This window comes from Leucoraja erinacea, chromosome 2 (assembly GCF_028641065.1).
Source record: "Leucoraja erinacea ecotype New England chromosome 2, Leri_hhj_1, whole genome shotgun sequence".
NCBI lineage: Eukaryota > Metazoa > Chordata > Chondrichthyes > Rajiformes > Rajidae > Leucoraja > Leucoraja erinaceus.
The window spans coordinates 131,422,789-131,436,139 of NC_073378.1; the positions used below are offsets into that span (position 1 = coordinate 131,422,789).

The window sequence follows — 13,351 nt, forward strand, 5'->3', positions numbered from 1 at the left end:
CCAACAACCAACAGTGGCAAAAACAGGAAAGTAAGACTAATATCTGAATGATGGGCGATTAGGAAAAGGGGAGATGCAACGAGACCTGGGTGTCATGGTACACCAGTCATTGAAAGTAGGAATGCAGGTGCAGCAGGCAGTGAAGAAAGCAAATGGTATGTTTAGCTTTCATAGCAAAAGGATTTGAGTCTAAGAGCAGGGAGGTTCTACTGCAGAGTGCAGGCCCTACAGAGAGTGGTGAGGACAGCGGAGAAGATCACCAGATCACCCCAACCAGCAATCCAGGACCTATACCCATCTCGCTGTCACAAGAGAGCAAGCAATATCATCAAAGACACCACCCACCCAGCACACAAACTGTTCACCCTCCTACCTTCCGGTAAGCGCTACCGCAGCATGCAGAGCAAAACCACCAGATTCAAAAACAGCTTTTTCCCACAGGCCATCAGACTACTCAACACACTTAAGAAAATTCCATGAACAGTACCCAAACAAAGACAACAAACTGTGAAAAGAACTTTGGCTCAATGTCTCCAGTACGAAATTTGCACTTTTTCTCACCTTTCATTGTTGCACCCTGTTTAAAACACCTCAAAGTTTTTGCTACATTTTGGCATACTGTGAATATTTTAATATTTTAAATAATGTATGTCTATTGTCTATTTTTATTGGTATGTTGTTTGTCTGTGTTTTTAATATTACTTGCACATTTGGAGTATGGGGAAACGTAATTTTGATCCTCTGTGTAACTACTGTTGCATAATTGAATTGACAATAAAGTTTACTTTGACTTTGACTTTGAGTTGTACAGGATCTTGGTGAGACCATACCTGGAGTATTCAGGGCTCGAAATTAACGGTTGCCTGGGTGCCATTGACCACTCAAAAGCACCGCCGGGCAACCTAAACACCGAGTCATTTTGCCCGGCTTGGCAACCAGATACTGGTTTGTACTGAAGATAGTCACAAAAAACTGGAGTAACTCCGCGGGTCAGGCAGCATCTCTGGAGAAAAGGAACGCAACGTTTTGTGTCGGTGGTGACGGCTGTATTGCGTGGGCAAGATACTAGGTACGGGGTGAGGAAGGGTCGCAGCGAATGACGGCCCCGAACAGCGACTTCATCTGCTCCTCCTCCCGCACCCCGCCCGCCCTGATAAGGGCCGCTGCCTGCAAACCCGCTAACCAAAGATCTTATAGCAGAGCTCCGCTATAGGATCTTTGCCGGGAGGAGGGAGGGAGGGAGGGAAAGGCCTCGGTGTGCGGGAGGGTTTGCTTTGAAAGCGGTTTTCGACGTTAGCGGGATTGCTGTCGCGGCCGTTGCTGTGCATTCTGCACTTCTCCTCCATCCATCCTGTACTGATCCCCCATCCATCCTGTACTAATCCATGCATTCATCAAATACTGACCCACCCTCCATTCATCCTGTGGTGATTTCCCATTCATCCCGCACAGACCCTCCGATCCACCCTGCACTGACCCCCCTCCCCCCCCAATTCATCCTGCGCTTAACCCCCCCCATTCAAGAATGGGGGGAACAGTCTGAAGAAGGGTCTCGACCCGAAACGTTGCCTATTTCCTTCGCTCCATAGATGCTGCCGATCCCGCTAAGTTTCTCCAGCACTTTTGTCTACCCGATCGATCCCGTACTGAACCCCCCCATTCAACATCACTGACATCCCCCGTGCTCTCCCCTCACAATTTTACCTGCTCCAACCAACACGTATTAATTCACCTGCCTCAATCCATCCATTCTGCACCGACTGCCTTCTAACCCCCCTCCCCCTCCCGCCGGCATCCCGCCACCCTGCACTGATTCACACACACCCAGGAGGTTTTTGTCAGTCTCCCTAGTCTCTCTACCTGCAACCTCCGGCAACTGCACGGGAACCTTGGGTGGGGCGCAAAGTCTCCAGAGGTTTCCGTTCAGGTTTCCTAAGTGGGACAGGGGCATTAACCAGCAACTCTACCACTGCGCCACCGTGACCGCCCTTCAAGAACAGCTTCACCCAAGACCGCAAGAAATTGCAGAGAATTGTGGACGCAGCCGAGACCAACGCACAAACCACATCCCATGGACTTCATTTATACCTCACTCTGCCTCACCAAGGCCAGCAGCAGAATCAAGGACGAGTCGTACCCCTGACTGGTTAGCGCGCAACATAAGATTTTCACTGGACCTCGGTACACGTGGCAATAAACTGCTGAACTGAGGGAGGTGACTTAGACTTTAGAGATACAGGGCAGAATCAGGCCCTTTAGCCACTCTACCGCTGCGCCACCGTGCGATAGGTGGAGGTGAGGATTGGTGGAGGAACGAGGACGGGATGGGGAGAGGAATGGGGAAAGGTGGGGTAGCGAGGGAAGGGAAAATCAAAGATCCCAGATCTCCAAAATCAGGACTCGGACAGAAAAGTCAACTCCAACGAAGGGCCTGGTCTCACCATCGAGCGGGGAACTGCTGGCTTCGCATCACCTGTGCCTCAAGTTTAATCCTGACCCCTACTGTTTGTAGAAACAAGCAACAGCCAATGCTTCTTTACCAAGGAAAGACACAAAGTGCCAGAGTAACTCAGCGGGGTCAGGCAACATCTCAGGAGAACATTTTGGGTCTTCTTCGAACTCCAGTTTGAAGATGAGCCTCCACCCGAAACGTCACCTTCTCCAGAGATGCTGCCTGACCCGCTGAGTTACTCCAGCACGTTATGTCTTTCTCTAGTACTATCTACGTGGAGTTTTCACGTTCTCCGAGCCCAGGGTGCTATAATTTCCGCCCACGTCCCAAATATACGGGTTGGAAGGTTAGCCGGTGTGCAGGCATGCAGTGAAATCCGTTGACAGGAATGTGAGGAGAATTAAAACAAGACCTTCGATCTCAAGATCTAGACTCCCCTACCTTGGGGAAAAGAGTGTGCACCTTTTCTATGGCCCTCATGAGTCCCAGCCGATCCCTATACCTCATGCTCTCCCGTGCCAGTAATACTGGGTAGAGTGGTTGTGGAAAGGATGTGTCCACTCGTGGGAGAGTCTAGGACCAGAGGGCTGAGCCTCAGAATTAAAGGACGCACCTTTAGAAAGGAGACGAGGAGGAATTTCTTCAGCCAGACGGTGGTGAATCTGTGGACTTCACTGCCACAGAAGGCTGTCGAGGCCACTTAAGGCGCTGGTCAGGCCGCATTTGGAATATTGTGAGCAAATTTGGGCACCATATCTGAGGAAGGATGTGTTGGCTCTGGAGAAGGTCCAGAGGTGGTTTACAAGAATGATCCCAGGAATGAGTGGGATAACCTATGATGAGCGTTTGACGGCACTGGGCCTGTACTCACTGGAGTTTAGAAGGATGAGGGATACCTCATTGAAATGTGCCGAATAGTGAAAGGCCTGGATAGAGTGGATGTGGAGAGGATGTTTCCACTAGTGGGAGTCTAGGAGCAGAGGTCATAGCCTCAGAATTAAAAGACGCACCTTTAGAAAGGAGAGCAGAAGGAATTTCTTCAGCCAGATGGTTGTGAATCTGTGGAATTATTTGCCACAGTAAGCTGTGGAGGCCAAATCAATGCATATTTTTAAGGCAGAGATAGATTCTTGATCAGTACAGGTGTCAGGGGTTACAGGGAGAAGGCAGGAGAATGGGGTTGAGGGGGAAAGATAGATCAGCTATGAGTGAATGACAGAGTAGACTTGATGGGCCGAATGGCCCAATTCTGTCCGTTCCTGCTTAAGGACATCCTTCTGGGTGATCAGACAATAAATAATGCTATTGGATTATCGTTTCATGTAACTGAAATGATTTGTTTGTGCCATCCAGAGTTTAGTATATAGATGTTAGATACTGTAGGTTAGGGGGAGAAGGCAGGAGAATTGGGGTTAGGAGGGAGAGATAGATCAGCCATGATTGAATGTTGGAGTAGGCTTGATGGGCCGAATGGTCCAATTCTACTCCGATTCCTTATGACCTCTAGACTTTAGAGACACAGTGCGGAAACAGGCCCTTCAGCCCACGCCGACCAGCGGCCACTCCGTACACTAGTACTACTCTACACACCAGCAGCAGTTTTACAGAAGCCAATTACTTCCAAACCTGTTAGTCTCTGGAATGTGGAAGAAAACTGGAGCAGCCGGAGAAAAAACGGCGTGATCACGGGTCGGCGCGGACTTGGTGTGTGTGTGTGCACTGTATCTCTAAAATGTAAAGGCTAAAGACCACCGACCCTGGTGATCACAGACCTACTGTGGACTACGGTGATCACCGACCTACCGGCCCCATAGCAGAAGCATCCACGTCGCGGGGCTGGAGACTGGAAGTATCATGAGCTAATTCTGCCGCCACCGTCATCTATTGCCACAAGTGATGGCTCCCACTGATTGTCGCCGGAAGCTTGTGTCCTTTTCAGGACGGACGATGGTAGCGAGGCCAGCGTTTGTAACAAGATGCACACGAAAAGAAGAAGATGATCGCTGACATACTGTGATCACTGAACTACTGTGGGCACTGACATACTGTGGGCACTGAACTACTGTGGGCACTGACATACTGTGGGCACCGATGGTCACTGACATACTTGGTTTATACTCTCTAGAATTTAGGAGATTGAGGGGGGATCTTATAGAAACTTACAAAATTCTTAAGCGGTTGGACAGGCTAGATGCAGGAAGATTGTTCCCGATGTTGGGGAAGTCCAGGACAAGGGGTCACAGCTTAAGGATAAAGGGGAAATCCTTAAAAACTGAGATGAGAAGAACTTTTTTCACGCAGAGAGTGGTGAATCTCTGGAACTCTCTGCCACGGAGGGTAGTTGAGGCCAGTTCATTGGCTATATTTAAGAGGGAGTTAGATGTGGCCCTTGTGGCTAAGGGGATCAGGGGGTATGGAGAGAAGGCAGGTACGGGATACTGAGTTGGATGATCAGCCATGATCATATTGAATGGCGGTGCAGGCTCGAAGGGCCGAATGGCCTACTCCTGCACCTAATTTCTATGTTTCTATGTTTCTATACCGTGGTCACTGACATACTGTGGGCACTGATGGTCACTGACCTTGGCACGCACGGAGGTGAGGTGATGGTTGAGGATGTATTCAACGGCACTGGCGTCACTCTTTATACGCCGCAGTCTCTGGAGCAGCTCGGTGAAGAAGTTGTCCAGTTTCTCCACGACGGCAACCTGAAACCTCTGCAGGCACCGCGGCACCGACCCACTGCACACGGAGGGGTTGAGTGACGGTGGGGGGGGGGGGGGGGGGGGGGGGGGGGGGGAACATGAGGAGAGACATACGGAGAGTGGAACGCAGAGGGAAGGAGGGGGTGATGGAGGGGGGGGGGGGAAGAAGTGGAGTTGTGGGGGGGGGGAGGGTAGGAAGTTGTAGGTTGTGAGGGTGAGGGAGGAAGCAGATGGATGTAGGAAATGAGGGAGGGGAGAGGGTGGGGGACGAGAGAGGAGGGGGAAGGGAGAGGAGGGGGAAGGGAGAGGAGGGGGAGGGAGAGAGAGGAGGGGGGGGAAGAAAGAGAGAGTGGGGAAGAGAGAGGGGGGGGAAAGGGGGGAGAGAAAGGGGGGGAAGAGAGAGGAGGGGAAGAGAGAGGAGGGGAAGAGAGAGGAGGGAAAGAGGGGGAAAGGGAGGGGGGAAAAAGAGAGAGGAAAGAGAGAGGAGGGGGAAAAGAGAGGAGGGGGGAAGAGAGAGGAGGGGAAGATAGAGGAGGGGGGAAGAGAGGAGGGGGGGAAGAGAGAGTGGGGGGAGAGAGAGAGGGGGGGAAAGAGAAAAGGGAGGGAAGAGAGAGGGGGAGAGGAAAGAATACCTCAACTCTGAGAGGGGATCAGGGAAGGAAGAAGGGGGGGGAGGAGAGAGAACCCAGTTATAGGAACTGTTTGCACCACCCCTCTTTCTTCCATCCTCACTCCTCTATCCGTCACCCCTAAACAAGCACTCTCATCCTCCCCCACGCCCACCCCCCACCCCCCCCCCCCCCCCCCCCCCCCCCCCCCCGTACCTCGGTCCTCACCCCCCCCCGAACACTTACATGCACCTCCTTCAAATCCTTCACCCCTCCTCCGCACTCCATCTCCTCCCTCCGCCCACACACTTTCCCTTCATCCCAGTGCCTCTGTTATTAGGCTTCTGAACGGTCCTTCCATAAGCTAGGGTACTGTCCAATTCACCTCTACCCCATTGTGGACATTGGACTTTGTGTGTGGAACTGATGCGCTACAATGCTGAGAACTATATTCTGCACTTTGTATCTTCCCCTTTGCTCCAACTACTGTACTGGATTTGACGATCGTATGTATGTATTATACATCTGATACTTTAGTGTGTAGAACATCGAACGGTACACAACAACAGGCCCTTCAGCCCACCATGTCTGTGCCGAACCGTGCAAAGACCATCTTAGTTTAGAGATACAGCGCGGAAACAGGCCCTTCAGCCCACCGAGTCCGCGCCGACCAGCGATCCCCGCACATTAACACTGCCCTACACACACTAGGGACAATTTGCACTTATACCATGCCAATTAGCCTACAAACCTGCATGTGTTTGGAGTGTGGGAGGAAACCAGGGCACCCGGAGAAAACCCACCAGGTCACGGGGAGAATGTAGACAAGCACCCGTAGTCGGGATAGAACCTGGGTCTCGGCCGCTGTGAGGCAGCAACTCTACCGCTGAGCCACCGTGTCACACCTGCTATCTCTTATTTATCAGCAGGCGACAATAATAAACCAACCGAAAGCCAGACATTTTTGTCCGCACTTTCTCTGCGACTAACGCTGGCACTGCCTGTTGTGCATGTGTGCGTGTTTGACCGTACACATGTATAGTGTCATTTGAAGATAGACACAAAATGCTGGAGTAACTCGGCGGGACAGGCAGCATTTCTGGAGAGAAGGAATGGGTGACGTTTCGGGCCGAGACCCTTCTCCAGCCTCGACCCGAAACGTCACCTATTCCTATCCTCTCTCCAGAGATGCTGCCTGCTCCGCCAAGTTACTCCAGCTTTTAGTGTCGATCAGTGTAAACCAGCATCTGGAGTTCCCTCTGTACACCGGGGCGGCGCGGACTTGGTGACACCGAGTTTTGACTGTAGACCGGCAGACGTGACAGTAATCCGCCGTTCCCAGTACCCAACCCCCCCCCCCCCCTCCTGAATGTCATCACTTACCTGAACTCAGCGTTCCAGACCACTTGTAGCTGGGTGAGCAAGGGGCGGCTGAGGTCCTCGTTGAAGTCGATGGTGCCACAGGCGGGGGATGCGTAGGTGCCATTGCGGCTACAGGTTGCCCTGTAGGTCGCGTACGGGAACCCACTAGGGGGCTGCTCAGAGAAAGGTACAGGGTCAGTGCCCTCATCTACCCTGAAGAGAACACCTTACACAGCAAGGATTTCACAGCAGGTCCACCAAGCCCAAGACAGGCACAAAAAAGCTGGAGTAACTCAGCGGGTCAGGCAGCATCTCTGGAGAGATGGAATGGGTGACGTTTCGGACCCAGACCCTTCTTCACTGAGAAACATAGAAACATAGAAGTTAGGTGCAGGAGTAGGCCATTCGGCCCTTCGAGCCTGCACCGCCATTCAATATGATCATGGCTGATCATCCAACTCAGTATCCCGTACCTGCCTTCTCTCCATACCCCCTGATCCCCTTAGCCACAAGGGCCACATCTAACTCCCTCTTAAATATAGCCAATGAACTGGCCTCAACTACCAGAGAAATAACACTCGGAGGGAGAAACCTCTCGCGTTAGTTCCTGCCTCTTTCCCCACTGCCCTGTAAATTATTTCACTCAGTGTCCGTGCCAACCAGCAATCGCCCGTTCACAATCTGTCCTACACACACCAGGGGCATTTTACAGAATAAGCTCCAATCTCCAAACCTGTATGTCTTTGGAATGCGGGAGGAAACCGGAGCACCCGGAGGAAACCGAATTTGAATTTCCCTGAGGGGATCAATAAAGTATTTATTAAACCCACGTGGTCACAGGGAGAACGTGCAAACTCCACACATAGACTGAGACCGACGTCAGGATCGAATCGTGCGTGGGTCTCTGGCGCTGGGAGGCTGCAGTTCGACCAGCTGCGCATTTTTTTAAATGCTTCCAGTGGCTGTGACTGTGAGGCAGCAACTCTACCACTGTGCATTTTCATGTTCCATTTTCCAATTCCCTTGTAGAACTTGCTGTCCTTCCAGACGGTACGTGGCAGGTCCTGACTCTTCACTGTGTGGAACAATCTGCATCTCCCCTTGCTCTGGGTCTTCATAAGCCCGACCCCTTGCTTTCCGAACATTCTCACATTGCATGAAATAAAATTGTAACACAGCTCTCTGATACATTACACAATAGATGCAGGAGTAGGCCATTTGGCCCTTCGAGCCAGCACCGTCATTCAATGTGATCATGGCTGATCATCCCCAATCAGGTACCCCGTTCCTGCCTTCTCCCCTATATCCCCTGACTCCGCTATCTTTAAGAGCCCTATCTAGCTTTCTCTTGAAAGCATCCAGAGAATCTGCCTCCACCGCACTCTGATGGATAGTATTCCACAGACTCACCACTCTCTGTGAGAAAAAGTGTTTCCTCGTCTCCGTTCTAAATGGCTTACTCTTTATTCTTAAACTGTGGCCCCTGGTTCTGGACTCCCCCAACATCGGGAACATATGCCAAACATGATGCCAAGCCCAAGCTAAATATGCCGTACGTGTATAATAAACTTATGAATATGAATATGACTCAAGAATGCATTTACATATGATTAGCCTATTTATCATTATTTCTGGCGGAACCCCTAATGTTCCGGGGAACCCCAGTTGAGAAACGCTACTCTACCCTATCCGTGCCTCTAATAATTTTACAAATTTCTATCTGGTCTCCCTCAATCTCTGATGCTCCAGAGAAAACAATCCCACATTTGTCCAACCTCTCCTCATTGTTAAGATGGACACTAAAAACCTGGAGTAACTCAGTGGGGCAGGCAGCATCTCTGGAGAATAGGAATAGGTGACGTTCCAGGTCGAGACTGAAGAAGGGTCTCGACCCAAAACGTCACCTATTCCTTCTCTCCAGAGATGCTGCCTGTCCCACTGAGTTACTCCAGCATTTTTGTGTCTATCTTTGGCGTAAGCCAGCAGCTGCAGTCCCTTCCCACACACTCCCCTTTTACCCGCTAATCCAGGCAGCATCCTGGTAAACTTCTTCTGCAAACCTCTCCAAAGCCTTCCTGTAACGGGGTGACCCGAAATGCACACAATACTCCAAAAGCGGCCGGACTGGAGTTTTATAAAGTTGCCACAAGACTTCCTGACTCTTATTCTCAATAAAAGATAACTCAGTGGGCCAGGCAGCACCTATGGAGAAAAGGAATGGGTGACGTTTCGGGTCGAGACCCTTCTCAATGTCCTTCTTGCAGCCTAGTGAATAGCTAGGACCAAAGGGCGGTCATGGTGGCGCAGCGGTAGAGTTGCTGCCTTATGCTGAATGCGACGTCGGAGACCCGGATTCCATCCCGACTACGGGTGCCGTCTGTACGGAGTTTGTACGTTCTCCCTGTGACCTGCGTGGGGTTTTTCCGAGATCTTCCGTTTCCTCCCACACTCCAAAGACGTACAGGTTAATTGGCTTGGTAAATGTAAAAAAATGTCCGGAGTGGGTATAGGACAAAGGACATTTACTGTCACATACACCAAGTGGTGCAGTGAAATTTGAGTTACCGTGCAGCACACAAATAAGATCTACCCGATCTATTCCTCTCATGATATTGTTAATGTGCGGGTATCGCTGGTCCGCTCAGATCGCTGATGGGCCTGTTTACACACTGTATCTCTAAACTAAACTAAACTAAGCTCCCCATGCTGCCAATGTGGAGTCCTCCGGACAGGAGAATACAAACATCCTCTGGTGGTGGCTCCGCAGAGCACCCGCCCTCAGTTCACAGGGGTGCCGCTGGGGTGAACGTTGCCTGTATTCACTACCCAACTCCCAATGTGACCTTTCTGTCTGTGGCGCCTACACTTAAACAAGGCCACACACCAGTTTAGTGAACAACACCTCGTCCTCCAACCAGTCACGGTACAATTTGCAGTCAGACCCGGGGGTGTGAGAGGGGGCCACCGAGGGTGGGGGGGTGGACCTCAGTGAGGGGGGGGGGGGGGGGGGGGGCAAGAATGAAGTGGGGAGGCACTGAGAACAGGGGGGGGACCCAGCGGGGGGAGGGGGCTGCTGCCGTGTGCAGTGGAAGGCAGAAGATGGGAAATGTTTGGTAAATTCCCGAGATGCCAGGGACTGTCATATGCTGAGAGAATGGAGCGGCTGGGCTTGTATACTATGGAATTTAGAAGGATGAGAGGATATCTTATTGAAACATATAAGATTGTTAAGGGTTTGGACACACTAGAGGCAGGAAACATGTTCCCGATGTTGGGGGAGTCCAGAACTAGGGGCCACAGTTTAAGAATGAGGTGTAAGCTATTTAGAACAGAGACGAGGAAACACTTTTTCACAGTTGTGAGTGTGGAATTCTCTGCCTCAGAGGGCGGTGGAGGCCGGTTCTCTGGATACATGCAAGAGAGAGCTGGATAAGGCTCTTAAAAATAGCGGAGTCAGGGGATATGGGGAGAAGGCAGGAACGGGGTACTGATTGGGGATGATCAGCAATGATCACATTGAATGGCGGTGTTGGTTCGAAGGGCCGAAGGGCCTCCTCCTGCACCTATTGTCTATCGTGAATTTTTGTAACTTTGTCAGCTGTCCAGGTGAGGTCTACGGTGTGATTTTTACCGCTGTGCATGTAAAACAAAGCACTACACTCTACCATAGAAACATAGAAATTAGTTGCAGGAGTAGGCCATTCGGCCCTTCGAGCCTGCACCGCCATTCAATATAGTCATGGCTGATCATCCAACTCGATATCCCGTACCTGCCTTCTCTCCATACCCTCTGATCCCCTTGGCCACAAGGGCCACATCTAACTCCCTCTTAAATATAGCCAATGAACGGGCCTCAACTACCCTCTGCGGCAGAGAGTTCCAGAGATTCATCACTCTCTGTGTGAAAAATGTTCTTCTCATCTCGGTTTTAAAGGATTTCCCCCTTATCCTTAAGCTGTGCCCCCTTGTCCTGGACTTCCCCAACATCGGGAGCAATCTTCCTGCATCCAGCCTGTCCAACCCCTTAAGAATTTTGTAAGTTTCTATAAGATCCCCCCTCAATCTCCTAGGTACATGTGACAATAAAATATAATTGAAGCATTGAATTGAAGCATCGGCTTGACCACCCTGTGTGCAGTTCCGCTCACCCAGGCACAGGGAGGATGTCGTAAACGTTGGAAAGGCCGCAGGAAAGATTTACCAGGATGTAACCTGGGCTCGAGTTTCCGGGAGAGGTTGGAATGGCGGGGACTTTTTTTCTTTGGACTGCCGGACGCTGAGGATGTACAAGATCATGAGGGGCACAGGTAAAGGGAACGCTCACAGTCATTTTTCACAGGGTAGAGGATTCTAAAACTAGAGGGCATAGGCTGAAAGTGAAAGGGGAGAGATTTACGAAACATTTTCCACTGAGCGTGTAGTCCGTATCTCGAATGAGCTGCCAGAGGAAACAATAAACGTGGATACAGTGAGGACTTTCAAAAGACATTTGGACAGATATGTGGAAGGGAAGGGTTTAGAGCAGGGTGGGCAACCTTGTTCCTCATTGGGGCCGGGACGCATGTCTGTGAGCGGATGGCGGGCCACATCTATCACGTGTTCACATAGATCCCGCCCCTTTGAGGACGTCACCCGGAGCACTGGCCCCTCGTTACGGGCGCTCACGAACACGGCGCACCTACGGACCATTGCCTTGGCTCTGTCCTGAAGGTGGTGGCTCCAATACTCATACTCACTCATCCCCGACCTATTGACAACCCCGATCCCAACAGTGAAGCGGCCATGCCGGTGGCTTTGCGCAGGATGCGGTACAGGCAGAGCTCGCCGCTGCTCGGTGGCTCCGCCATTGCGGCCGCCAGCGCAGGCCTCCTTGCGTCCCCGCGCCTGGAGTGAGGGTGAGTCTGTGGAATTCTCTGCCTCAGAGGATGGTGGAGGCAGGTTCTCTGGATGCTTTCAAGAGAGAGCTAGATAGGGGTCTTAAAGATAGTGGAGTCAGGGGATGTGGGGAGAAGGCAGGAACGGGGTACTGATTGGGGATGATCAGCCACGATCACATTGAATGGTGGTGCTGGCTCGAAGGGCCGAATGGGCTGGATAATTACTGGGGAAAAAATACGCCTGCGGGCCAGATGGATTTGGGTTAAGGGCCACATTCGGCCCGGGGGCTGTAGGCTGCCGACCTCTGGTTTCGAGGGATATGTGCTAAATACGGGCAAATGGGACTAGCCCAGAATGGCAACTTGGCTGGCATGGACAAGATGGGCCGAAGGGTCAGTTTCGGTGCTGTGCAGCTTCATGACTCTGTGGAGGCCGACATCGACCCGAAACGTCACCCATTCCTTCTTCCCAGAGATTCTGCCTGCCATGCGTAGTTACTCCAGGACAAGAAGATACAGAGAGCTGACTGACCCTCGAGCCCCAGCGGTTGACTGTGTCCGCACTGCTTTTCAGCGCTGCCTTCCTCCCCACGTTTAGTTGAGTTTTGATGGTGGTGAAGGAGGCGCGGACGTTGAGGCTGCAGTCCTCCACTACCTCCTGGAAGATTTCCTGGACATGGGACAGACTGTCCTGCACGGCCCCTCGCAACAGAGCCTGGCACGAGGCAGCCTACAGAGGGGGAGAGAGACTGTGAACACTCAACGGACAAAACACACACCTCCACATTAGATAGCCATACAGTGATACAGTGTGCAAACAGGCCCCTCACCCAACTTGCCCACACCGCCCAACATTCCCCCCAACATCACTAGTCCCACCTGCCTACCATTGGCCCAGATCCCTCAAAACCTGCCCTATCCATGTACCTAGCCAAATGTTTCTTAAATATTGGGACAGTCCCAGCCTCGACTACCTCCTCTGGCAGCTTGTTCCATACACCCACCATCCTTTGTGTGAAAAAGTTACCCCTCGGATTCCTATTAAATCTTTTCCCCTTAACCTTCAACTTATGTCCTCTGGTCCTCGATTCCCCCAACTCTGGGCAAGAGACTCTGCGCATCTACCCGATCTATTCCACTCATGATTTTATACATTTCTATAAGATCGCCCCTTTCAGGGTGATTTATGGACAGTTTCTTCCCAGGCAACTGAATCATCCAACCACAACCATAGAGCAGTCCTGAACTACTATCTACCTCATTGGAGACCCTCGGACTATCTTTGATCGGACGTTGCTGGCTTTAGCTTGCACTAAACGTTATTCCCTTTATCATGTATCAGTACAC

At 51.5% G+C, this 13,351-nt stretch overlaps 1 protein-coding gene across 1 annotated transcript in view; it reads right to left on the reverse strand.

Moving 5' to 3' along the window:
* Nucleotides 1-13,351, reverse strand: part of LOC129715492 (uncharacterized) — a 64,767-nt gene that overhangs the window by 14,406 nt on the left and 37,010 nt on the right. Inside the window, exons 13-15 of the mRNA XM_055665371.1 lie at nucleotides 12,537-12,734; nucleotides 7,149-7,300; nucleotides 5,035-5,194 (exon numbers count right to left, since the gene is read on the reverse strand). Of these exons, the coding sequence (XP_055521346.1) occupies nucleotides 5,035-5,194; nucleotides 7,149-7,300; nucleotides 12,537-12,734 (510 nt within the window). The remainder of the gene's footprint in view (nucleotides 1-5,034; nucleotides 5,195-7,148; nucleotides 7,301-12,536; nucleotides 12,735-13,351) is intronic.